Source organism: Staurois parvus, unplaced genomic scaffold (genome assembly GCF_062004578.1).
Source record: "Staurois parvus isolate SC_StPar_1 unplaced genomic scaffold, SC_StPar_1.0 ptg001252l, whole genome shotgun sequence".
In the NCBI taxonomy this organism is placed as follows: domain Eukaryota; kingdom Metazoa; phylum Chordata; class Amphibia; order Anura; family Ranidae; genus Staurois; species Staurois parvus.
This window is the reverse complement of record NW_028319048.1, coordinates 499183-526525: the sequence shown is the minus strand read 5'-3', so window position 1 is coordinate 526525 and position 27343 is coordinate 499183. Positions and strand designations below refer to the sequence as shown.

Below are 27343 nucleotides of genomic sequence, written 5' to 3'. Positions count from 1 at the left end.
CGTAAATGCGGGGTCCGTGGAGAGCGGATATAGTGAATGCGGGGTCCGGGGAGAGCGGATATAGTGAATGAGGGGTCCAGGTAAAGGGGATATAGTGAATGCGGGGTCCGTGGAGAGCGGATATAGTGAATGCGGGGTCTGGGGACAGCGGATATAGTGAATGCGGGGTCCGGGTAGAGCGGATATAGTGAATGCGGGGTCCAGGGAGAGAGGATATAGTGAATGCAGGGTCCGTGGAGAGCGGATATAGTGAATGCGGGGTCCAGGGAGAGAGGATATAGTGAATGCAGGGTCCGGGGAGAGCGGATATAGTGAATGCAGGGTCTGGGGAGAGAGGATATAGTGAATGCAGGGTCCGGGGAGAGCGGATATAGTGAATGCGGGGTCCGTGGAGAGCGGATATAGTGAATGCGGGGTCCGGGGAGAGCGGATATAGTGAATGAGGGGTCCAGGTAAAGGGGATATAGTGAATGCGGGGTCCGTGGAGAGAGGATATAGTGAATGCAGGGTCCGTGGAGAGAGGATATAGTGAATGCGGGGTCCGTGGAGAGCGGATATAGTGAATGCGAGGTCCGGGTAGAGCGGATATAGTGAATGCGGGGTCCAAGGAGAGAGGATATAGTGAATGCAGGGTCCGTGGAGAGCGGATATAGTGAATGCGACGTCCGGGTAGAGCGGATATAGTGAATGCGGGGTCCAGGGAGAGAGGATATAGTGAATGCAGGGTCCGTGGAGAGCGGATATAGTGAATGCAGGGTCCGGGGAGAGCGGATATAGTGAATGCAGGGTCTGGGGAGAGAGGATATAGTGAATGCAGGGTCCGGGGTGAGCGGATATAGTGAATGCGGGGTCCGTGGAGAGCGGATATAGTGAATGCGGGGTCCGGGGAGAGCGGATATAGTGAATGAGGGGTCCAGGTAAAGGGGATATAGTGAATGCGGGGTCCGTGGAGAGCGGATATAGTGAATGAGGGGTCCAGGGAGAGAGGATATAGTGAATGCGGGGTTCGTGGAGAGCGGATATAGTGAATGCAGGGTCCAGGGAGAGAGGATATAGTGAATGCGGGGTCCAGGGAGAGCGGATATAGTGAATGCGAGGTCCGGGGAGAGCGGATATAGTGAATGCGGTGTCCGGGGAGAGCGGATATAGTGAATGCAGGGTCTGGAGAGAGCGGATATAGTGATTGCGGGGTCCGGGGAGAGCGGATATAGTGAATGCAGGGTCCGTGGAGAGCGGATATAGTGATTGCGGGGTCCGGGGAGAGCGGATATAGTGAATGCGGGGTCTGGGGAGAGCGGATATAGTGAATGCGGGGTCCAGGGAGAGAGGATATAGTGAATGCAGGGTCCGTGGAGAGCGGATATAGTGAATGCATTGTCCGGGGAGAGCGGATATAGTGAATGCAGGGTCTGGGGAGAGAGGATATAGTGAATGCAGGGTCCGGGGAGAGCGGATATAGTGAATGCGGGGTCCGTGGAGAGCGGATATAGTGAATGCGGGGTCCGGGGAGAGCGGATATAGTGAATGAGGGGTCCAGGTAAAGGGGATATAGTGAATGCGGGGTCCGTGGAGAGCGGATATAGTGAATGAGGGGTCCAGGGAGAGAGGATATAGTGAATGCGGGGTCCGTGGAGAGCGGATATAGTGAATGCGAGGTCCGGGTAGAGCGGATATAGTGAATGCGGGGTCCAAGGAGAGAGGATATAGTGAATGCAGGGTCCGTGGAGAGCGGATATAGTGAATGCGACGTCCGGGTAGAGCGGATATAGTGAATGCGGGGTCCAGGGAGAGAGGATATAGTGAATGCAGGGTCCGTGGAGAGCGGATATAGTGAATGCAGGGTCCGGGGAGAGCGGATATAGTGAATGCAGGGTCTGGGGAGAGAGGATATAGTGAATGCAGGGTCCGGGGTGAGCGGATATAGTGAATGCGGGGTCCGTGGAGAGCGGATATAGTGAATGCGGGGTCCGGGGAGAGCGGATATAGTGAATGAGGGGTCCAGGTAAAGGGGATATAGTGAATGCGGGGTCCGTGGAGAGCGGATATAGTGAATGAGGGGTCCAGGGAGAGAGGATATAGTGAATGCGGGGTTCGTGGAGAGCGGATATAGTGAATGCAGGGTCCAGGGAGAGAGGATATAGTGAATGCGGGGTCCAGGGAGAGCGGATATAGTGAATGCGAGGTCCGGGGAGAGCGGATATAGTGAATGCGGTGTCCGGGGAGAGCGGATATAGTGAATGCAGGGTCTGGAGAGAGCGGATATAGTGATTGCGGGGTCAGGGGAGAGCGGATATAGTGAATGCAGGGTCCGTGGAGAGCGGATATAGTGATTGCGGGGTCCGGGGAGAGCGGATATAGTGAATGCGGGGTCCGGGGAGAGCGGATATAGTGAATGCGGGGTCCGGGGAGAGCGGATATAGTGAATGCGGGGTCTGGGGAGAGCGGATATAGTGAATGCGGGGTCTGGGGAGAGCGGATATAGTGAATGCGGGGTCCAGGGAGAGAGGATATAGTGAATGCAGGGTCCGTGGAGAGCGGATATAGTGAATGCAGGGTCCGGGGAGAGCGGATATAGTGAATGCAGGGTCTGGGGAGAGAGGATATAGTGAATGCAGGGTCCGGGGAGAGCGGATATAGTGAATGCGGGGTCCGTGGAGAGCGGATATAGTGAATGCGGGGTCCGGGGAGAGCGGATATAGTGAATGAGGGGTCCAGGTAAAGGGGATATAGTGAATGCGGGGTCCGTGGAGAGCGGATATAGTGAATGAGGGGTCCAGGGAGAGAGGATATAGTGAATGCGGGGTCCGTGGAGAGCGGATATAGTGAATGCGAGGTCCGGGTAGAGCGGATATAGTGAATGCGGGGTCCAAGGAGAGAGGATATAGTGAATGCAGGGTCCGTGGAGAGCGGATATAGTGAATGCGACGTCCGGGTAGAGCGGATATAGTGAATGCGGGGTCCAGGGAGAGAGGATATAGTGAATGCAGGGTCCGTGGAGAGCGGATATAGTGAATGCAGGGTCCGGGGAGAGCGGATATAGTGAATGCAGGGTCTGGGGAGAGAGGATATAGTGAATGCAGGGTCCGGGGAGAGCGGATATAGTGAATGCGGGGTCCGTGGAGAGCGGATATAGTGAATGCGGGGTCCGGGGAGAGCGGATATAGTGAATGAGGGGTCCAGGTAAAGGGGATATAGTGAATGCGGGGTCCGTGGAGAGCGGATATAGTGAATGAGGGGTCCAGGGAGAGAGGATATAGTGAATGCGGGGTCCGTGGAGAGCGGATATAGTGAATGCGAGGTCCGGGTAGAGCGGATATAGTGAATGCGGGGTCCAAGGAGAGAGGATATAGTGAATGCAGGGTCCGTGGAGAGCGGATATAGTGAATGCGACGTCCGGGTAGAGCGGATATAGTGAATGCGGGGTCCAGGGAGAGAGGATATAGTGAATGCAGGGTCCGTGGAGAGCGGATATAGTGAATGCAGGGTCCGGGGAGAGCGGATATAGTGAATGCAGGGTCCGGGGAGAGCGGATATAGTGAATGCAGGGTCCGGGGAGAGCGGATATAATGGATGTGGGCTCTGGGGTTTAGTAAGACTTTAATCACCCAAAGAGAGGGAACAAAGGGATTTTAAATGTACCACCAATAAATCACACATAAAAAGTACAATACCATTTTTATTTTTTTTTTCTATTTTAAGACCAGGCCTTTTCTGAGACTTTTTGTTTGCGTTTAAAAATCAGTATTTTTTGCTAAAAAGTACTTAGAGCCCAAACAATTTTTATGTCACGCGGTATTTGCACTTTTTCAAATGCATTTTTTTTTGCAAAATACACTTGAATGAATTTTAATGCAATAAAACCATACAATATATAACCCATTTTTGGGGGTAAAATATAAATGATGATGTTATGATGAGTAAATAGATACCTAACATGTCAAGCTTTAAAATTGCAACAAATGAAATGGTGACAAACTGCGACAAACTACGATACTTCATCTCCATAGGTTGCGCTTTAAAAATCTTTACAGGCTACCAGTGTAGAGTTACAGAAGAGGTCTAATGCTAGAATGATTGCTCTCGATATAACGTTTGTGTCAATACCTCACATGCGTGTTGTGAACACCATTTACATACGTGTGCGCCATGCATTTGTGTGCAAGCACGGCGGGACGGTGGTGCTTTAATTTTTTTTTTTATTATTTTTTTTATTACATGTTTTTATCTTTACACCATCCTTTTAAAACTTTTCTTGCTATCACAAGAAATATAAACATCCCTGTACCGACCTGATTCCCAGGTACCACCCTACCCGTACCCTTCGCTCTTCACAGGACCTCCTTCTATCCTGCTCCCTGGTCTCCTCCTCCTACGCACGACTGCAAGACTTCTCCAGGTCCTCCCCCATCCTCTGGAACTCGCTACCCCAATCCACCAGACTGTCACCATCCCTCCTCACCTTCAGGCGCTCCCTGAAAACCCACCTCTTTAGGGAAGCCTACCCCACCCTCACCTAACAGCCGCTGCCCTTCCCTCCTCCTATCACTCCATCCCCCACAGCCATTTCCTCCAGTACCACTACCCCCTCCCTCCTAGATTGTAAGCTCGAAAGAGTAGGGCCCTCTTACCCCTCGTGTGCTGTTTGATGTTACTGTTCTGTTTCATGTATTGTCCCCCCCTCTATTGTACAGCGCTGAGCAAACCCTTTGGCGCTATATAAACTAGATAAATAAATAATAAATAAATAAATAAATGACAGGTCCTCTTTATGGAGACATCTGGACTATTGGACTCCACATCTTTCCTCTAACCTTGAAAACATCACATCAAAAAAAAAATTGGATCTAATTATTTTCATAAAATTAATGTCTCTGTTTACATTTTCCTCAACCGGAAATGACAAAATGTTTGCAACTTCTGGTCTAACTTCCAGACCGAACAGATGATCGAAAAAGTTCTTTTTTTCAATTAATATTTAATTAATTTTTAAACTTCAACAAAAACTTCAAACCACAACAAAGATTGTCATAACAATACATAAAGAATTACATTTTTCTAGTAAACATTCCCCCAAAAGAGCCCCCCATCTCTCCCCTCCACCCCCCACCCATAGATCACCTCTATTGTCAATAGCCGAAACTACTAGATCGGCTCCCGGGACGGAAGAGCCCAGAGAAGAAGAGAATCACACCGGAGAGCCGAGGGGGGGTGCGGGACGACAATGAGAAATGTTAGAAATAATTAGAAGTGATGGGCCAGGCGTCACTCCATGCACATGGTCTACAATCATGGGAGGAGCATCAATGGATACCAATGGATAAATATCACCAAACCGTACTCTCCATTGCATGACCTCCTGCTCTCTAGCTCCCTTGTCTCCTCTTCCCATGCTCGTCTCCAGGACTTCCCCCATCCTCTGGAACTCTCTACCCAAATTTATCAGACTATCGCCTACTCTGCTCACTTTTAGGCGATCTCTGAAAACCGATCTCTTCAGGGAAGCCTATCCTGCCCTCAGCTAATACTGGAATCTTCTACTCCTCCTACCAGTCCATCCCCCACAGTTACTACCTTTTGTAACACCAGCCCCTCCCTTTTAGATTGTAAACTCCCAGGATCAGCCCCTCCCTCGTAGATTGTAAACTCCCAGGATCAGCCCCTCCCTCTTAGATTGTAAACTCCCAGGATCAGCCCCTCCCTCTTAGATTGTAAGCTCCCAGGATCAGCCCCTCCCTCTTAGATTGTAAACTCCCAGCATCAGCCCCTCCCTCTTAGATTGTAAGCTCCCAGGATCAGCCCCTCCCTCTTAGATTGTAAGCTCCCAGGATCAGCCCCTCCCTCTTAGTTTGTAAACTCCCAGGATCAGCCCCTCCCTCTTAGATTGTAAGCTCCCAGGATCAGCCCCTCCCTCTTAGATTCTAAGCTCCCAGGATCAGGTCCTCCCTCTTAGGATATAAACTCCCAGGATCAGCCCCTCCCTCTTAGATTGTAAACTCCCAGGATCAGCCCCTCCCTCTTAGACTGTAAACTCCCGGGATCAGCCCCTCCCTCTTAGATTGTAAACTCCCAGGATCAGCCCCTCCCTCTTAGATTGTAAACTCCCAGGATCAGCCCCTCCCTCTTAGGATATAAACTCCCAGGATCAGCCCCTCTCTCTTAGATTGTAAGCTCCCAGGATCAGCTCCTCCCTCTTAGATTATAGGCTCCCAGGATCAGCCTCTCCCTCCTAGATTGTAAACTCCCAGGATCAGCCCCTCCCTCCTAAATTGTAAGCTCCCAGGATCAGCTCCTCCCTCTTAGATTGTAAGCTCCCAGGATCAGGCCCTCCTATCCCTCTTGTATTGATCTGTATTGTTGCTGTATTGTCTCCCATTATATTGTAAAGCGCTGAGCAAACTGTTGGCGCCATAAATCCTGTATAACAATAATAATTAGAAGTGATGGGGCAGGCGTCACTCCAGGCACACATGGCCTACAAGCATGGGAGGAGCATCAATGGATATTTTTAAAATCAGATTAGTTCAACATTGTGGTACACAGAACATGGAAATGCAATTATTTTAATAATTATAAACGGCTAAATACCTTTTCTCATCAGCAGTATATAGCAGTCTTGTGACTTCTATCAGTGTCCAGCAAAGCACTGGTTACAGCTTGTAGGAGGAGTTTTCTTTCTGCTCTAGGAGGATGCAGAACCCCTGACCTCTGTCTGGACAGTTCTGATTGGCCCTGTACTGATCACATGCACTCTTCCAAGAAAAAAAAATAACCTCTCTAGCAATACACACTAAACTGAGCATGTGCATAAGGGCTAGGGGTTCAGTCTGTGTTATCAGCATGGACATTTGGACAAGAGGAGGGGCAGAGAAGACAGGATCAAACAGCCTTTTTACACAATGTGGAGGATTAACCCCTTAGGTTCCACAGTGAGTTTAACAATACAAGCAAGGAAATTATTTTTAAAAAGTATTAAAAAAACAAAAATATATGAGAAAAAAGGAGAGCTGGGGATGTGGGCGTGACCTGGAGTGGAGTTGGATTGATCGGATGTACAAATCATTTTACTTAACTCTTCAAAAAAATACATCAACATAAACATTCATCTGGATGATAAATGAGGGATAAATTCTAAGATGACAAATATTACATCAAAACAACACAATACAAGGTTGATACATAGAAGACAAAAGACAAAGGATTGAAGATATCAGTCCCATAAATGTGTTAAAAATTGTTAAAGCTTAGGTACACCCAAATATATAAAATCCGATACAAGTTCTACCATGTTACTGCGATTTCAGAAGTCATTTTCAATATTTTAAATTTTGCAGATTGCATTACAATAATCCCCGGTGATCCCGCCATGAAGGTCCTTGTTCAAACACTTCCTGTTATAAGGTGACAACTCTCCATCCGTCTCACATTTGTGCTCATGAGTTGTCACCCTGTCACATTGGCTCACAGTAGAGACTACAAATGGCTGTTTCAACACAAATGACACAGGCGTGATGTCCACTGATGTCATCCTCAGGAATCTCGCCCTGAGAAATACCATCACAGCCATCACTGGGGTGCATGCAGACATGAAGTGGCTGCAGAAGATCAATGGTGCTGAGATGTAACGCAGGAGGGGGTGCTTCCATCACAGGACTGGCTGACCAGAATGAGATCTCCTGTCTGCATACACGGGCAGCACATGTGGGCAGCACAGAGACTAGGTAGGACAGCACAGTGACTAAGTGGTTAGCACTTCCGCCTGGCAGTACTCGGGTTGTTGGCTCAAATTGCAACCACAGCACCACCTGCATGGAGTTTGCATGTTCTCCCTGTGCCTGCGTGGGTTTCCTCCAGGTACACCGGTTTCCTCCTACTCTCCAAAGACATGCTGGTAGGTGAATTGGCTCCTGTCTGCATTGTCCCTAGTATGTGTATGTATGAATGGGAGTTAGGGACCTTAGATTGTACGCTCCTCGGGGGCGGGGACTGATGGGAATGTACAATATATATGTAAAGTGAAGGCGCTATGTACAGTGAAGGAAATGCGTATTTGCTCCCCGGCTGATTTTTAATGTTTTCCCCTCACAAAGAAATGATCGGTCTAAAACTCGAATGTTCGGTGTATTGTAAAAAATAAACGATCAAGCGGGCGCTTTTTCAAAAAATAAGCAGCTTGCAGAAGGAAAAAAACCTCTAAATCCTTTAAACCAAATATACAGTATATGAAAATGCAGCGCTACATCAACTGATAGTATCTTTAAAACAAATGAATTGAACTGCAAAGTGACACATAATAAAACAAGGCGCTATAAATGAGCGCAATAGAGTGACAATAATGTGTTGTCTTAAAATAGACGCGTAGCAATGCTATAAACGCACATTATAAACGCATATCATTAAATCACATAAATTGAATTGCAAAATGACAAGTGATAAAACAAGGCGCTATAAATGAGCGCAATAAAGTGACAATAGTGCGTCGTCTTAAATTAGACGAGTAGCAATGGTATAAACGCACATTATAAACGCATAATAGTCCAGACAGTGGAAGTAACTTATAGGTGCACAGATCAACCAGTGTCGGGGATATTGGTCGCTCCCGCTGGAATTACATCAATAGGTGCTTGTGACTTCTGTGGATAAGACAAAGAGGTGCACTCACCAGACGCACAATATAATTGCGCATGTATATGACCCTCAGAGGGGCACTCGGGGTCATCTAAGGAACCGGTAGGGATATTATTATTATTATACAGTATTTATAAAGCGCCAATAGTTCGCTCAGCGCTGTACATTACAAAGGGGGACAGAACATGTGACAGAACAATACAAAGCAAAACATGAGGGGATTGAGGGCCCTGCTCCTTGGAGCTTACAATCTAGGAGGGAGGGGATGGTGGTACAGGAGGAGATAGCTGTGGGGGATGGAGTGGTAGGAAGAGTGGAGGAGGTCGGCAAGTTAGCAGGGGGTGGGGTAGGCTTCCCTGAAGAGGTGGGTTTTCAGGGTGCGCCTAAAGGAGAGGAGAGTAGGTGATAATCTGATGGGTTGGGGCAGGGAGTTCCAGAGGATGGGTGACACCCTGGAGAAGTCCTGGAGGCGGGCATGGGAGGAGGAGACCAGGGAACTCGAGAGAAGGAGGTCTTGTGAGGAGCGGAGTGTGCGTGCTGGGCGGTATTTGGATATTAGGCACTTCTCAGGCACTTTGCACACCCTGGAACCGAACTCCAGACCTCTGTAGTAAGACCCTCACAGCCAGCCAGGACAGCTCCTCGGTTTCACTTGCACCCGGGCATCAGACAAGTCAGCACCAATAAGTATCCACCATTAAGTAGCTCAGAAAGGAAATCCACCAGATAGAAGAGCTCCTATAGTGTAGGTGGGTTATTGGGCCGTCAGTACAGATGTATAATAAGCAGATTGTAGCCGTATAATACAGCCAATGCAGATAGTGAAGGCAAATAGTTGAAATTCTATTCAAAAAGTTAATCTAGCTAGTAAAAATGGCCGAAATGGAATGTTCGGTGTAACACTGAGAGACAGAATACAACAACAAATTCAGCAGAAATGCGTCTAACAAATGATGACTGATCTGCATGTTCATGAGGGAAAGAAGGATTTGATCTCCTTCACAAAACATGACTTAGTAGTTGGTGGCAAATCCCTTGTTGGCAATCACAGAGGTCAGGGTATCAATACCCTGAGGAAATCATGTAGTCTAGTGACGCAACGCGTAGGTACACGGTGATGCAGCTTCCGGTACGCGGTGACGCACATCCAGCGTGGACGCCATCTTAGGACACCCAATTATCTCTAACCCATGCAGTACACCCAGTCATGAGGTTGGAATGCGATTTTATCAACTTTTAAAAGTGAGCGGGCATTTATATTAAACTAGAAAAGCTACGATTTCTGGGGAAATTGTGTGAAGTGTTCTTGCCTGCAGTAGTAGTCTACAACTGGAGTGGGCGGAGTAATTGGATGGAGTGGCTTGTCACCCTGCTGCCTGCTCATACACCTGGGTTCCTATGGCAACTCACTCTACAGCAAGGGCAGAGAAGAGCGGTTAAAAACAAACTGCTCCAACTTGCTCACTTCACAGGCGGTTGCCATCTTCAAACGGTTGTAGTTTAAAAATTATAAATTCTACACTGAGGAGCTTTATATTGTGAGAATCACAAGACCCAGACCTCCATTTTGATGCATAGTATGTCTCTGAAATATTAAAAATGAAGGCACAGTCGCAGTTTAGAAATTGCCCATCAAATTTGAGGTGGCTAGAGTGGAGTTTCAATGAATGTCAATGGGTGGCGTGCATTGCAAACAAATGGTCATATTGTGAAAACTATCAGGACTATGGCTTAGCCGTGGACATTGTTAGTGACAGCAGGGATAGCTGAACGTTTTGATACAAGATTTGTGTAGGTGGGCTTGAAAATGAGGGAGTGATGGCAGTTTACAAATCATGTCCTGATTTTTTAGCTCACACTCTAGTTTTGAACATTCCGCCATTCATTCCTATGGGACCAATTTCACCACAAAAACCGCAATATTTCATGAACCATTCGGGGAAACGTTCCACAAAGTAATAGCACACCAATCGGGAACAATCCGCACGTTTCGGTATATTACTGTCTATGTAGTGTAAAAACTGTGGGAGGAGTTAGGGGGGTAAATGTGGCTATAATAATAAGAATCTATATGTGAGATGACAGGAAGGGGTCGCCATGCAGGAACACTTAATAAAGGAGTTGTTATGTTTAAATACTACACTATGGAGGATCTTTTTCTCTCACCGTGGCCTGGGGTGAGGAGTATATTACTTAGCAGATGTACCTATCATGAGAGGTCTGGAGTATCATATTTACTACCTGAGAGGGGGACCACAGGTGGAGTACTACTGATACCAGCCACTGCCTGAGAAGGATCCAGGAGTGATCCTGAAAGCGAAGCGGCCCATCGGGTCCCTGAAAGGAGGTGAGGGGGCAATTTAGCCACTGAGGATGTGTGCCGACACTATCACAGTTATCACCAACATTTTCACTTTGCATGGAAAATTGTTTTTTGAAGCACTATTGATATGAGAACTTATGGAATATCAGAGACTTTATGATTTATAATCAATTTGTTGCATCTTGTTTGGTCACTATTATTATTATTATTACATTACATGGAGTTTATATAGCGCCAAAGGGTTTGCTCAGCGCTGTACAATAGAGGGGGGACAATACATGAAACAGTACAGCAACAACAAACAGCACACGAGGGGTAAGAGGGCCCTACTCTTTCGAGCTTACAATCTAGGAGGGAGGGGGTAATGGTACAGGAGGAAACGGCTGTGGGGGATGGAGTGGTGGGAGGAATGAGGGAGGATGGCCGTTACGTGAGGGTGGGGTAGGCTTCCCTGAAGAGATGGGTTTTGAGGGAGCGCCTGAATGTGAGGAGGGAAGGCGACAGTCTGATGGATTGGGGCAGTGAGTTCCAGAGGATAGGGGAGGACCTGGAGAAGTCTTGCAGTCGTGCGTGGGAGGAGGAGACCAGGGAGCAGGATAGAAGGAGGTCCTGTGAGGAGCGAAGGGTACGGGTAGGGCGGTACTTGGGGATCAGGTTGGTGAGGTAGTCAGGGGCAGTGTTGTGAACGGCTTTGTAGGTCAGAGTTAGAAGTTTAAATTTGATGCGTTGGGCAATCGGGAGCCAGTGATATAGCACTGATAGCACTGATCACTTAGTGTGTTATTTCCCCAAGCACAGGGGACGTATGTTTTACATTTTATGTGATTAGGAGATATTTAATAACTACACTGAGGGTTACTTTACTTTATATATTTTGTATTAGTGTGATTGATTGCACTCATTAGAGGCCGTGCTTATGACCTCAGCATACACCTTCTGAGCGCTTTATGCACAGTATATGGATGTTGGATTCTTTCACTCATCATTTGTGGTATAACTGCATGATTTTGGATTATAATATTGATTTAATTATTTTTAGCGCTGCACTAATTTATTAGTTAATCTGCTTCACTCCCATTCCGGACATATCGTAAATCACTCGCCATGCGTATGGTTAATGCCGCAAAACAGTGTGTCCCAGTCAGGGGCGGACTGACAACTCATGGGGCCCCTGGGCAATAGGGGATCATGGGGCCCCTGTGTCCTTGTCCAAACTCAGAAAAGCCTATGAAAAAGGTACCAGGGGCATCTCATGGGGCCCCCTACTGACCCCGAGCCCTCGGGCAGTGCCCAAGTTTCCAAATGGTCAGTCCGCCCCTGGTCCCAGTCCACTGGCGCTCGACAAATATTCCCACTATCCGTGAATGGTTTGCGAGGATCAGTAGAATGGAGGAACTGATCTCTGTTGCCAAGGAACATCCCCAGAGATTCAGGGGAACCTGGGCCTGTTGGAGGCACTTTAAAACCACCCCTACCTACCATCTACTAATGCAGCAATGATTGACTAGACATTCCCTGATACTGGGGAATGTCCTCTTTTCTGAGATACCTCTTGATATATGCCTAGATATAGTCCTTCACCAAGGCTTGCTCCCTTAGAACCTGTATATGCATATTACCCGGTTGACTGTCTTGATACGCACCACGTCCTAAGCTATAGGTAGGTATTTTTACTGTGGCTCATTTCACAGGTTGAGAGCCACTTATCCACAAACATTCACTCCTCCTTTCCGTTTTACCTCACCCTAAGCCCTCTCCCCCAACCCACTCCCCCTCCCCCCCCCCTCCCTTTTTTTCTTCTATACTTACCTTTACCACCTCATTATTCTACTTACTATCTAACCTTCTCTCTACCTGATCTCTAGCCCCCACCTACACTCTACTCCTATCTTCGTTTTCGTACCATAACCAATACAGAACGCTGTCCTTCAGACGGACGTACCACGCCCCATATCACTCACACATCCAATTCTTAGACTCATGAATCAGATCCAAAGCTTTAGCATGTGCTGTTCATATTCTTCATCACACACTTCACACTCCCCTGACAGATAATCCTGCTGAAAGGTCAAAAGACAATATATCTCTCTGCTCACTTCTTATATGCCGTACATTTCCTGCACTGTAATATACATTGAGAGAATGTTTTACAACGTTATGCTTTGTATTGTCTGTTATGCTTTGACCCGTCTGCGACACGGGAAGCGCCATACAGTGATATGTCCGACCTTGGATTCACGTCTGTACATGTATTGTTATGACTGCTTTCTTCTAACAAAAATCTTTCTTGGAAAAATGTATTAGTTAAGCTGATTGTTTGATTGCTCCTGTGGACAGGTGTCTTTTATACAGGTAACACAATGAGATTAGCAGCACTCCCTTTAAGAGACTGCTTCTAATCTCAGCTTGTTACCTGTATGAGAGACACCTGGGAGCCAGAAATCCTGCTGAATGATAGGGGATCCAATCCTTCTTTCCCTCATGAACATGCAGATCAGTCATCATTTGTTAGATGCATTTCTGCTGAATTTGTTGTTGTATTCTGTCTCTCAGTGTTACACCGAACATTCCATTGTTAGACCGATCATTTCTGTGTGAGGGGCGAACATTCCATTGTTAGACCGATCATTTCTGTGTGAGGGGCGAACATTCACCATCAGCAGGGGAGCAAATATGTATTTCCATCACTGTATGTACCTGAAATATATATATTGCCTTGGATCAGATTCCTGATAATGACTACAGTGGACCCAGGCAACAAAGCGTGTGTCAGCTCAGCCCCTTGTAGTCTGCACCGGGGCCACATGTGAGCGGGTGACAACATAATAGGAAGTGACTGAACAAGGATGTTGATGGCGGGATCACCAAGGATTCCTTTAATACAAGCTAAAGAAGCATCATTGCCTCGACATGTATGTACGTGTTATGACTCCCGTGTGCTTTCACCGCTTGTCATAGTTTCTTTCTCATTTGCACTGAATAGGATGATATCTGTGGCCAAAACTCCAATACTGGGCTGTGCCTTCAGGATCCGGGCCTTCTGCTCATCACTTGCGTCCTCCAGATCATCAACAACCACAATCACATTCTCCTTCCCTGTGTATAAAGACATCACGTTACATCCAATACATACATGATGTCCATGCAAAACAATTACATAGGACCAATGCAGCAGGTGGGATAGTAGTAGCAGCAGTAGGGATAGTAGTAGTTCTGGTAGTAGCTGTAGTAGGAATAGTAGTAGTTGGGGTAGTAGGAGGTGTAGTAGGAATAGTAGTAGTTGGGGTAGTAGGAGGTGTAGTAGGAATAGTAGTAGTTGGGGTAGTAGGAGGTGTAGTAGGAATAGTAGTAGTTGGGGTAGTAGGAGGTGTAGTAGGAATAGTAGTAGTTGGGGTAGTAGGAATAGTAGTAGTTGGGGTAGTAGGAGGTGTAGTAGGAATAGTAGTAGTTGGGGTACTAGGAGGTGTAGTAGGAATAGTAGTAGTTGGGGTAGTAGGAGGTGTAGTAGGAATAGTAGTAGTTGGGGTAGTAGGAGGTGTAGTAGGAGGTGTAGTAGTTGGAATAGTAGGAGGTGTAGTAGGAATAGTAGTAGTTGTGGTAGTAGCTGTAGTAGGAATAGTAGTAGTCGGGGTAGTAGCAGCAATAGAAATAGTAGTAGTTGGGGTAGTAGCTGTAGTAGGAATAGTAGTAGTCGGGGTAGTAGCAGCAATAGGAATAGTAGTAGTTGGGGTAGTACCACCAGTAGGAGTAGTAGTAGTTTTGATAGTAGCAGCAGTAGGAATAGTAGTAGTCGGGATAGTAGAAGCAGTAGGAATAGTAGTAGTTGGAGTAGTAGGAGGTGTAGTAGTCGGGGTAGTAGCAGCAATAGGAATAGTAGTAGTTGGGGTAGTACCACCAGTAGGAGTAGTAGTAGTTTTGATAGTAGCAGCAGTAGGAGTAGTAGTAGTTTAGGTAGTAGCAGCAGTAGGAATAGTAGTAGTCGGGGTAGTAGAAGCAGTAGGAATAGTAGTAGTTTAGATAGTAGCAGATGTGGGAATATTAGTAGTTGGCATAGTAGCTGCAGTAGGAAGAGCAGTTGAAGTAGCAGCTGCAGTAGAAAGAGTAGTAGTTAGGATAATGGCATCAGTAGGAATAATAGTAGTTGGGATAGTAGCAGCGGAATGAATAGTAGTATAAAGTAGAAGTTGTAGTATTCGTTGTAGTTGGGGTAGTAGTAGCAGTAGGGACAGTAGTAGTTGGGGTAGTAGCTGCAGTAAGAAGAATAGTTTTGGTAGTGGCTGTAATAGTAATAGTAGGGATAGTAGTAGTTGAGATAGTAGCTGTAGTAGGATTAGTAGTAGTTGGGGTAGGTGCCTTTGTAGGAATAGTAGTAGTTTAAGTAGTAGGTGCAGTAGGTATAGTAGTAGTTAGGGTAGTAGGAGGTGTAGTAGAAATAGTAGTAGTTGGAGTAATAGCCTTTGTAGGAATAGTAGTAGTTGGGGTAGTAGCCTTTGTAGGAATAGTAGTAGTTGGGGTAGTAGGAGGTGTCGTAGGAATAGTAGTAGTTGGGGTAGTAGGAGGTGTCGTAGGAATAGTAGTAGTTGGGGTAGTAGCTGTAGTAGGAATAGTAGTAGTTGAAGTAATAGGAGGTGTAGTAGGGATAGTAGTAGTTGGAGTAGTAGGAGGTGTCGTAGGAATAGTGTTAGTTGAGGTAGTAGGAGGTGCAGTAAGAATAGTAGTAGTTGGGGTAGTAGCTGTAATGGGAATAGCAGTAGTTGGGGTAGTAGTAGCAGTAGGAAGCAAACTGTGACTCTATATAGGTCCTCGATTAAAATAAATAAATAATAATAATCATCATTAGTGTTGGTAGTAATATCAGTAGTAGCGATGGTGGTAATTGTAGGGGGAGTGATATCAGTAGTAGCGATGGTGGTAATTGTAGGGGGAGTGATATCAGTAGTAGCGATGGTGGTAATTGTAGGGGGAGTAATATCAGTAGTAGTGATGGTGGTAATTGTAGGGGGAGTGATATCAGTAGTAACGATGGTGGTAATTGTAGGGGGAGTAATATCAGTAGTAGCGATGGTGGTAATTGTAGGGGGAGTAATATCAGTAGTAGCGATGGTGGTAATTGTAGGGGGAGTGATATCAGTAGTAGTGATGGTGGTAATTGTAGGGGGAGTGATATCAGTAGTAGTGATGGTGGTAATTGTAGGGGGAGTGATATCAGTAGTAGCGATGGTGGTAATTGTAGGGGGAGTGATATCAGTAGTAACGATGGTGGTAATTGTAGGGGGAGTGATATCAGTAGTAGCGATGGTGGTAATTGTAGGGGGAGTAATATCAGTAGCAATGATGGTGGTAATTGTAGGGGGAGTAATATCAGTAGTAGCGATGGTGGTAATTGTAGGGGGAGTGATATCAGTAGTAGCGATGGTGGTAATTGTAGGGGGAGTAATGTCAGTAGTAGTGATGGTGGTAATTGTAGGGGGAGTGATATCAGTAGTAGTGATGGTGGTAATTGTAGGGGGAGTGATATCAGTAGTAACGATGGTGGTAATTGTAGGGGGAGTGATATCAGTAGTAGCGATGGTGGTAATTGTAGGGGGAGTGATATCAGTAGTAGTGATGGTGGTAATTGTAGGGGGAGTAATATCAGTAGTAGTGATGGTGGTAATTGTAGGGGGAGTGATATCAGTAGTAACGATGGTGGTAATTGTAGGGGGAGTGATATCAGTAGTAGCGATGGTGGTAATTGTAGGGGGAGTGATATCAGTAGTAGCGATGGTGGTAATTGTAGGGGGAGTAATATCAGTAGTAGCGATGGTGGTAATTGTAGGGGGAGTGATATCAGTAGTAGTGATGGTGGTAATTGTAGGGGGAGTGATATCAGTAGTAACGATGGTGGTAATTGTAGGGGGAGTAATATCAGTAGTTCCGATGGTGGTAATTGTAGGGGGAGTAATATCAGTAGTTCCGATGGTGGTAATTGTAGGGGGAGTGATATCAGTAGTAGCGATGGTGGTAATTGTAGGGGGAGTGATATCAGTAGTAGTGATGGTGGTAATTGTAGGGGGAGTAATATCAGTAGTAGCGATGGTGGTAATTGTAGGGGGAGTAATATCAGTAGTAGCGATGGTGGTAATTGTAGGGGGAGTGATATCAGTAGTAGTGATGGTGGTAATTGTAGGGGGAGTGATATCAGTAGTAGTGATGGTGGTAATTGTAGGGGGAGTGATATCAGTAGTAACGATGGTGGTAATTGTAGGGGGAGTGATATCAGTAGTAGCGATGGTGGTAATTGTAGGGGGAGTGATATCAGTAGTAGTGATGGTGGTAATTGTAGGGGGAGTAATATCAGTAGTAGTGATGGTGGTAATTGTAGGGGGAGTAATATCAGTAGTAGTGATGGTGGTAATTGTAGGGGGAGTAATATCAGTAGTAGTGTTGGTGGTAATTGTAGGGGGAGTGATATCAGTAGTAGTGATGATGGTAATTGTAGGGGGAGTGATATCAGTAGTAGTGATGGTGGTAATTGTAGGGGGAGTGATATCAGTAGTAGCGATGGTGGTAATTGTAGGGGGAGTAATATCAGTAGTAGCGATGGTGGTAATTGTAGGGGGAGTAATATCAGTAGTAGTGATGGTGGTAATTGTAGGGGGAGTAATATCAGTAGTAGCGATGGTGGTAATTGTAGGGGGAGTAATATCAGTAGTAATGATGGTGGTAATTGTAGGGGGAGTGATATCAGTAGTAGTGATGGTGGTAATTGTAGGGGGAGTAATATCAGTAGTAGTGATGGTGGTAAGTGTAGGGGGAGTAATATCAGTAGTAGTGATGGTGGTAATTGTAGGGGGAGTAATATCAGTAGTAGTGATGGTGGTAATTGTAGGGGGAGTAATAGTAACTGGATTATAATTTGGACATTTTTTATGGTAAACTTTCTAAAGAAAAACAAATATGGAATATACTTTTTTTGAAAATAAATTGCCCACAAGCCAGTATTGTGATGGGAGTCACTTTGGGTGGGGGGCCTATGGAACACAGCTCACTTTGGAGAGGTGGGGAGACCCCTGTCTCATCTTCCCATATCTCTATTATGTGTAAGTCACCCTGTGCCTGTTAGGGGTACAGAGTGATCTGTCCTAATATTGGGGTGGGGGGTTGTTGATTGTTTGATGTTATGTAGTTGCATCCCATTGTTCCATTGTGTGTCTTGCTTGGGAGAAAACTATTATGGGATGTACAGTATGTGATTATGTGTATTAGCTTAGTGGGGGGGGGGGGGGGTCTATCTCCTGGTTTACTTCAAGACTGGTGTTTAGTCTTGTATGGTCGGCTGTGGTGTCTGTTTAACGGAAGTACTCAAGCGCTGTCTGGGTCGGTTCCGTTACATTGGTGGCAAGCGGTGGGATTGTGCTTTCTGGCTGTGAACACGTCCAAACCACCACCGGGATTCAAGATCAGGAAAGTACTGTAGATGTCGGTCACCCCAGTGGAGATATGGACCTGGCATCAGAGTTCCCGGGGTTGCTGCGGATCGTTCTTCCAACATATCCCAGGACTGTGTCTGTGGATGAGTACCTGGAGCTCAGGCAGTGGATTCGGGTGGTGGAGCCATCCAGGTTGCTGGTATGTACAAGGGCAAGTGCTATCCAACCACAGGGTAACGGGCCAGGGACCAATGGGAGTTACGGATGCCATTCCTGGGAGAGCGACCCCAGGAGCAATGGGTGACTGAGTTGGACAGGCTGGTCCAGCAGGAGATAGAGCTGAACAACCGATATTGGGCTCTGCAATGGAACACAGAGTAGAAATATTTAGGGGTGACAACAGAATGCTCTCCTGAGGGATATGACTTTGGTGGCCCTGGATTGCTGTGGGAGAGCCTTACAGATCATTTTGTGTTTGGCGATGAAGGAGAACCTACCCTTGAGGATCTACGAGAAGACAAAGAGGCTATGTTCAGTCTCACAGGGGTCTCAGAGCTTGAACCAGATCTGGAATACCTGCTGATGAAAGAACAGCATCTGGAAAGGGCATACAGGCAACTGCTAAAACATGTTCAGCAGCATGCCCAAGAATTGGCAGTGGAAATTCCACAGATTGCCATCCCCAAACCTGAAGTGCTGACAAAAGGGCAGAGCTCTGCTAGCCTCTGCCCAGCACTGGTGACATCTTCTGGGTTCCATGGACAGGAGATGGTGAACCCCTATCCCCAGACACCAGTTCCAGAGACTGGGGATTTGATTGACTTTTCTGCTGAGGAGGAACCAGCCGTTGCACCTCCAGCAGAAGAGCTGGCATCAGGGCAAGGCGTGGTTGACCTCTGTCCACAACAATCAGCACCGCAGGAGCTACAGGAAGAGGATGCAATCGGCACCTCACAACGGCAGCTTGAGCTGATGTCCGTGGATGGGACTTCGGTCTCCACTGACACAACCCCAGAAAAGGGTCTGGCATTGGGACAGGAGGATGTCAGCCTTACTTTGCGAACACTGAGGGATGTCCATCGAGTCAAAGTGGATGAGACTAAAGGCACCACCTGGATACCCCAGGGATGCTGGGCAGTTGGCCCAGATCCCCAACAGCATGATGGAGCCAGCCCAGCCACCCTGTCTTCTCTCCGGCGGCTGAGAGGACTTCAGGGAGAAGGACCAGTCCGTACTTCTCCCCAGCGGCGGGAATGTTCTATGAGAGAGGCAGAGGTTGGCTGGGTGAGTAATGCTATGTTTGGGACAATATGCTTGGGGTACTGTGTGGGGGCCAGCATTGGGAGACTGGAAGTACAGACTAACTTCGGAGTCAACCCGTCTGAGGTCTCCTCCTGTGTTAGTCTCCTGCTGAAAGGGGAGATATGTGACGGGTGTCACTTTGGGTGGGGGGCCCATGGAACACAGCTCACTTTGGAGAAGTAGTGAGACCCCTGTCTCAGCTCCCCATATCCCTATTATGTGTAAGTCACCCTGTGCCTGTTAGGGGTACAGGGCGATCTGTCCTAATATTGGGGGGGGGTTGTTGATTGTTTAATGCCATGTGGTTACATCCCATTGTTCTAGTGTATGTCTGGTTTGGAAGCAAACTATTATGGGATGTATGTGTTTATGTGTATTAGCTTAGTGGGGGGTGTCTCCAGCAGCCCTCCCTCCTGATGGGACTGTCTGCTGGTGTGCAGTTTGAATACCTGTGTCTCTTGTTACTAAATGTAGATTGCCCCGCCCTGTGTCATTATGCAGGGAGGGGGGATTGTCCCCTGAGTGTATATATCTTGTATCTGTGTTCAAATAAACTAGTCTACCTCCTGGTTTACTGCAAGACTGGTGTTGTCTAGTCTTGTATGGTCGGCTGTGATGTCTGTTGTCGGTGTTCAGACGGGGAAGCGGTAGTCTAACGGAAGTACTCAAGCGCAGTCTGGGTCGGTTCCATTATAAGTATGTTTTTTTTTTTCAAGTAGAACTTCAGTCCAAACTTTCTTTTATTGGAGAAGGACTAGAACTTTTATGTTTTATTGCCGTCTGGACTCCATGTGTGAAGTGTACCTCCTATGGTGTCACCAGGGGAAGATGTGGAATATAAAGCTCCAACAGGAAAGCAGCCTCAGCAGTCATCTCCTCATCATAGTACATAGTACTCAGGTCTGGCAGTTGGCTGCTCGGACATCCAGCATTACAACATGGAGTAAAGAGGAGAGGGTCACATGCCTCAGGTATGTTTCTTTCCCATGATGGGTGAACAGAGAAATGGGGAGCTGAGGGAATGAGCAGCAGATAGGTGGGCAAATAATGGAGCCTGTTGCTTTGCTTCAATGGACAAACCAGAGGTTCCCTTAAATGTGGACTTGGGCATAAAGATGTTTATATTTCCTGTTTTATAGGGACCATCTTGGAATGGTTATTGTGTCTAAGCAGTACCCTGAAAATGTACCTTTTTGTTTGGAATTCCTCCAGAGAAATTGCAGTGAAATTCCTGTGCCTAGGCATTCTCTTTCTGTAGATGCAGTGAGAGATCATCTAAGGCACTGTTGCCTCTGATTGCTAGTTTCACCAGATTCAGAGTGAGATTTGGTGATGGTGCTACTATACTGCTCACGGTTCTCCTTGCTGGAGAGGAATCTGTACCTGAGGACCTGCTTTGTAAGGATCTCCCTGCAATCCAATCTGTGCTTCCTCCACCTCTCCTACACCAGCTATCAGATCACTGGTCATCGGGGGCATCTCTGACATGAAGAAACAAATCCCTTCCTACGATATCCACCTCCACACAGACACACAGTGCAGAACAAAGCAAGACATAACAAAGCTCACTAGATATTTCCTAAGCAAGCAGAATTATGTGAATAAAGTAGCTGACCATGGTGGGGGATGGGCAGTGATGAACCCTACTACCCGAATCATACATGATGGAACATCAGCCCATGTAGCCGTCTGTGTTATGAATCAGCCACATATATGATGACCTCTTACCTAGGCGTTCACACAGATATTTCAGCTCCTCATCATATAAAGAGTCTGTGACGTCCACAACGTTGATCCGTCCTCTTTTCTTGGTGTGATACAAAATACCGAACGTGCACCCAGAGACGGCCTCCCTGAACTGCTGCCATCCATTGTTGGAGATGTAGTGAGGAAGGACGGTGGAGACTGTGTTATGGAAGGGCTGTGATTTTAGTCGGTTGATAAGCCATTCATAGTCACTCTCTGATGACCTTGAAAAGATCCCAACTGTGTGATATCCTGGAAGATACCACTATATAATGAAAGATACAAAACAATAATCATTAGATAACAGCAAAAAGAGAAATTCTAGTACAGTAGACTAAATCCATAACTATGAAGGAGAAGCACCTCTAAGTGCAGCAGACCACTTTAATGTAGTGTATTAATCTACCTAAATGTGAGTGTTCCTACTTTTATACTACATGAAAGTGGTCTGCTGCACTTGGAGGCGCTTCTCCTTCTCTCCTTAACACACAGTCTGCTACAGTACTATATGGAGCTTGCCCTTAGTGCCAAACGGACCCCCCAATTCAAGTCACCCTAACCATCTATATCTACTATTAGACTGTTCCGGACTTGGTTTCAGTATTTGCACTGATTATTACTTCTCTTAAATCCATAACTATGAAGCCTGCAATGTCCTTAGCAAAGGGGTGCTCAACCTTTTGAAGAGCAAGGGCCACCTAAGTGATTTGGTAACCAGTCGTGGGCCACAATGAACTACTTATCTTTGAATAAATTGTCCAAAGTTTTGATTAATTACTACACTACGAGTTTTTTCTATTCTATATTTATTTTTTGATCATTGGATGGGATATTCTTGGAAGTATAATAATTCTTAAAGTGGAAAGATCATTTTATATGTGCAAGAGGATTTCCTTTGTGGATCACCCGTCGTTCCGATTCCCCATTATATGGTGTTTACTGACCGGTACTATTGAGGATTTTCCATCACTGAGCCATTATTCCTTCCGGTAGACGATATCCATTAAAAATATTGATCATATCTACTCTTCATCACACTGCGCTTAAGGACCGCTTTATCTGGTCAAGGCGTCCGATAAGGCCATTTTTCTTTATGTATGGTGTTGGTGTATATGGTCAAGATCAGTCTCCTAAAGTTTTCGTTTTATTATGTTTTGAGAAATTTTCAAGATTTTAATTTGGACTTTACCATTATATTATTTTCTTTCATTCGCGCTGCATTTTCTTTAGTTTACAATGTCATAGGCCAGGTGGCCTTGCTGTATGTTCACAGTCACCTGTTATCTGACCGAAAAGTCATTGGTCCACCAGCATGACCATATCATGTCTTCTCCTCATCCCTGGTCTTTAGTTGTTTGCCCGAAATAGAGGTGGTGGGCTTTAGATGCCCATGATCAGAGAACAGACCAAACACACAACCCAGAAAATGTAAGGACCCCGGGGATGTAACTGTGAGAAGGAATCAGCTTCATCATACACTTCTCTACTTCTAGCAGGTCGTTCATCATCTCACCCTACTGGTGAATGTGTTCTACTCACAAATAATTGTAATGTCTTAAAACCTTCTTCTGTTGATTTGAGTGGAGATTATCCTGTTGCATATACAGTTGTGTTCAAAATAATAGCAGTCAGACATCACTAACCGGATCAATCACTGTTTTTGGTAGAAATGATATTTCTACATGGCAAATAATTTCCTAGCAGGTGTAGTAGAGTAATAGAAATCCAACAGACCCCACAGTCATGACATGCATGCTGCTGATTCTGTGTCATTGAATCACTCATTGAAAGGGGCGTGTTCAAAATAATAGCCGTGTGGAGTTCTATTAGTGAGGTCATTCATTCTTTGAAAAACAGGTGGCAATTATTGCCCTTATTTAAGGAAGGAAGGCAGCAAATGTTGTACATGCTGGTTACAGTGCATTTCTCTCTGAAATTCTGAGGAAAATGGGTCGTTCCAGACATTGTTCAGAAGAACAGCGTACCTTGATTAAAAAGTTGATTGGAGAGGAGAAAACATATAAAGAAGTGCAGAAAATGATCGGCTGCTCAGCTAAAATGATCGCAAATGCTTTAAAATGGCAACCAAAACCTGAAAGACGTGGAAGAAAGCAAAAAACTACCATTGGAATGGATAGAAGAATAGCCAACATGGCGCGGACTCAGCCAACAATCAGCTCCAGGAAGATGAAAGAAGGTGTGACGTTCCCTGTGAGGACTGTTACAATTAGAAGACGCCTATGTGAAGCCAAGCTATCTGCAAGAAGTCCCTGCAAAGTCCCACTGTTGGGAAAAAGACGTGCTGAAGAGGTTACAATCTGCCAAAGAGCACATTGACTGGCCTAAAGAGAAATGGCGCAACATTTTGTGGACTGATGAAGGTAAGATTGTTCTTTTTGGGTCTAGTGGGCGGAGACAGTTTGTCAGACGACCCCCAAACACTGAATTCAAGCCACAGTACACTGTGAAGACAGTGAAGCATGGTGGTGCAAGCAATCACGATATGGGGATGTTTCTCATACTACGGTGTTGGGCCTATTTATCGCATACCAGGGATCATGGATCAGTTTGAAGACATCAGAATACTTGAAGAGGTCATGCTGCCTTATGCTGAAGAGGAAATGCCCTTGAAATGGGTGTTCCAACAAGACAACGACCCCAAACACACCAGTAAACATGCAACATCTTGGTTCCAGACCAACAAGATGGACGTTATGGAGTGGCCAGCCCAATCCCCGGATCTTCATCCAATAGAAAACTTGTGGGGTGACATCAAAAATGCCGTTTCTGAGGCAAAACCAAGAAATAGAGAAGAACTGTGGAATGTGGTCCAATCATCCTGGGCTGGAATACCTGATCACAGGGGCCAGAAGTTGGGGGACTCCATGCAACACAGATGTACAGCAGTTCTCAGAAACAGTGCGACTACAACCAAATATTCATGAAGTCATTCAAAGGAAAGCAAAATCTTCAAACATTTCTCAGTTTATATAGTGAATGTTTGAGTTTGTAAAGAAGAATACAAACACGGCCATTTTTGTGAACCGTCTAATATTCACTTTTCTTCACATTTGTTTAGAGGAACAACACAAATTTGATGTATTTTTCTTCATGTTGTGATTTGGAATAGAATGTGTCGTGTTCCCAATGCATTTGTGTGGATGGAAATAAAAGCTATTAGAAGGATTTTCAGCTTTATTCACTTTATTCAACACACTGCTATTATTTTGAACAAAACTGTATAAAGGGGTTCTATTTTATCATATCATATTCCATGCTTCTATACATAGGTATTGTAAATATTCTTACCCCAATGAATGAGTAGGTACCTAAAATGAATTAAAAGAATAAAGTCACAATAAGGGACAAAGAAAATTGTGAAGAAATTATCGCAACCGAAAACAAAGACAACTTACTTATTATGATCTTTCTGATCTTCTCTATTTTTCCTCCAAAAGAAGCTAAAACAAATGTAAGGCATACAACATATAAGACATATAATAAGACATCAGCAAAGGCAGAGATGCTTTCATCACGGGAACAACTTTTAGCTTGATCTGGAGAACATGTATAACCACTTCAGATTCACAAGATTTTACCCCCTCCCATGACCAGGCTATTTTTTGCTATTTAGCACTGTGCTACTTTAACCACTTGCCCTCCTGGAGGATTATCCCCCCCCCCCCCCCCCCTCCTGACTAGGCCATTTTTTAATGTTGCGCTGCATTACTGTAGCTGACAATTGAACGGTCATGCAAGGCTGCACCCAAATTAAATGTATGTCCTTATATCCCACAAATAGAGCTTTCTTCCGGTGGTATTTGATCGCCTGTGCGGTTTTTATTTTTTGAGCTATAAAAAAAATGACTGACAATTTTGAGAAAAAAACTGTATTTTGGGCTATTTGCTATTAAACATGTCCAGTAAAAAAAATTAAAAAAAAACAAATTTCATCATAAATTTAGGCCAAAATGTATTCTGCTCCGTGTCTTTGCTAAAAAAGATCCCAATATGGGTAAATTAATTGATTTATGTGAAAGTTATAGCGTTTACAAATGGCAGTATAGATCCTGGGATTTATTTTTCTACTACTAATGGCAGCGATCAGCGACTTTTAGAGGGACTGCGGGCAACATTATGACACTGGGGGGGAAGCTAACTTGGTGTCATTGACATCCCCAGTGACACCAATTCAGTAATCAGTGCTAAAAGGAAGCACTGACACTGTACTAATGGCACTGGGTAGGAAGGGGTTAACATGAGAGGTGATCAAAGGGTTAACTATATGTAGGGTGTGTTTTACTAGGGGGCGGGGGGGTGCTTCACTGTGATTGGGATGGCTGTGCTGTGCAGTGTGCCCGAGCTGACAGGGAGGAAGAGTGTTTGTAAATCAGAGATGCTCGGTAATCACTGGGTGCCGGAGTGTAATTGCCCCGGTGATTGGAAGCCATGACCGTGAATGGTGGCGCGGGTAGGGCGCGCACCCCCTACCCAGAAATGCAAAATCACGTATATATACACATTTTTGTGCACCCGTGCCGCCTTTAGCAATATTTCTGCAACAGGGCGGTCAGGAAGCGGTTAACTGGCAATTGCTCAGATATGCAACACTGTATCCAAACAAAGATTATATCTTTTTTTTCACACAAATAGAACTTTCTTTTGGTGGTATTTGATCTCCATTGGGGTTTCTATTATATAAATTAAAAAGACGTAAAAAGTTTGGAAAAAAAATATTTTTTACTTTCTGCTACAAAAATTTCCAAAAACAATAAATGAATCATTAAATTGTTGAGTCTTCATGTATAATCCAGGATGATCAGATGTTTTAGAACTTATCAATGTGATCTCTATCCAATGCTATAAGTTGTGTATACAGAGAACCCCCGGTGGGACTTTAATGCAGCAATAGGATCATACATATATTGAAAAAGACATTTGCTTAAAAAAGATTATCAACTTTATTACATACACATTTCCATTGTAATGTTACATACATGATATCTAATTGTTTGCATAATATTTGGATCTTTCAGTCTTTCATGCCACTTTGGTCTTTGTTCAGTGGGATTTGACATACTTCCATTCCTTGGAGAAATGATTATCTCGAATTTACCACTTTTTCCTTGAGTTGTTACATCCATTACCGAATGAGATTCGAAATGTTCCATACATTGGCCTGCTTAAGACACGGTCAGTTCCATCTCTTGATATATCTCTTTATGGACTATTCTTGAATGCATATTCTTTTATTACGTAAATCCTTTTGGTCTGATTTGGAATTTAATATTTTGTCTTTCATACCATCTTTAGTCCCATTAGGGGGATGTTCTGGTGCCCCTTTGTCAGTCCTTGTCTGGTGACTTACATCTGACCACTCTTGCCCCCTTGGATGATGCACCCCACCGGAGCATGGTGTCCAGCCTCCCATCCTTGAAGTCATCCTTTCTTTTGCTCTCACATATGCTTTTGTAAGTAAAAAATTCTTTGGTTATGTGAAAACATTTTTTGGGTTATCTGTTTATTTATTTTTGATATATTCATTTATGATTGTTTATATATTTATTAGAAAGTCCTTTGTCTTTCATGCCCTGAGGAAGATCTAGAATATGGAATGATCGAAATGCGTCAGTTTTCCTTTCTTTTCTGTGTGGGTTCATATTTTTGTATTAAGAGTTTTCTTGTAAGAATACTGTCAGAGCAATATTCTTTTTGGAAATCATGTATTTAACATTACAATGGAAATGTGTATGTAATGAAGTTTATAATCTTTTTTAAGCAAATGTCTTTTTCAATATATGTATGATCCTATTGCTGCATTAAAGCCCCACTGGGGGTTCTTTGGGTACATGCATTCATATAGGGACGAGCAGCCAGATACTCGATCCTTTTGGTTAAGTTATGATTTGTTTCCTGCAATTGTTTCATGAAGTCC

The 27343-nt window shown here is 45.1% G+C and overlaps 1 protein-coding gene across 1 annotated transcript; it reads right to left on the bottom strand.

Annotated features, from left to right (window-relative positions):
- Positions 1-12757: 12757 nt before the first annotated feature.
- Positions 12758-26552, bottom strand: LOC149437837 (uncharacterized). The gene is made up of 5 exons (XM_089660542.1): positions 26489-26552; positions 24825-24869; positions 24718-24737; positions 21391-21673; positions 12758-14044 (listed from the first exon to the last, which is right to left on the bottom strand). The coding sequence occupies exons 1-5, from the start codon at positions 26550-26552 to the stop codon at positions 13872-13874; spliced, it is 585 nt and encodes a 194-aa protein (XP_089516668.1). The 3' UTR covers positions 12758-13871.
- Between the last annotated feature and the right edge of the window lie 791 nt (positions 26553-27343).

Coding starts and splice junctions, on each gene's coding strand:
- LOC149437837 (XM_089660542.1), bottom strand. CDS start 26,552: ATGGATGTAACAACTCAAGGAAAAAGTGGTAAATTCGAGATAATCATT. Junction 24,738..24,824: donor GATCAGAAAGATCATAATAA/GTAAGTTGTCTT, acceptor AATTCATTTTAG/GTACCTACTCATTCATTGGG. Junction 21,674..24,717: donor GTACCTACTCATTCATTGGG/GTAAGAATATTT, acceptor TTCATTATATAG/TGGTATCTTCCAGGATATCA.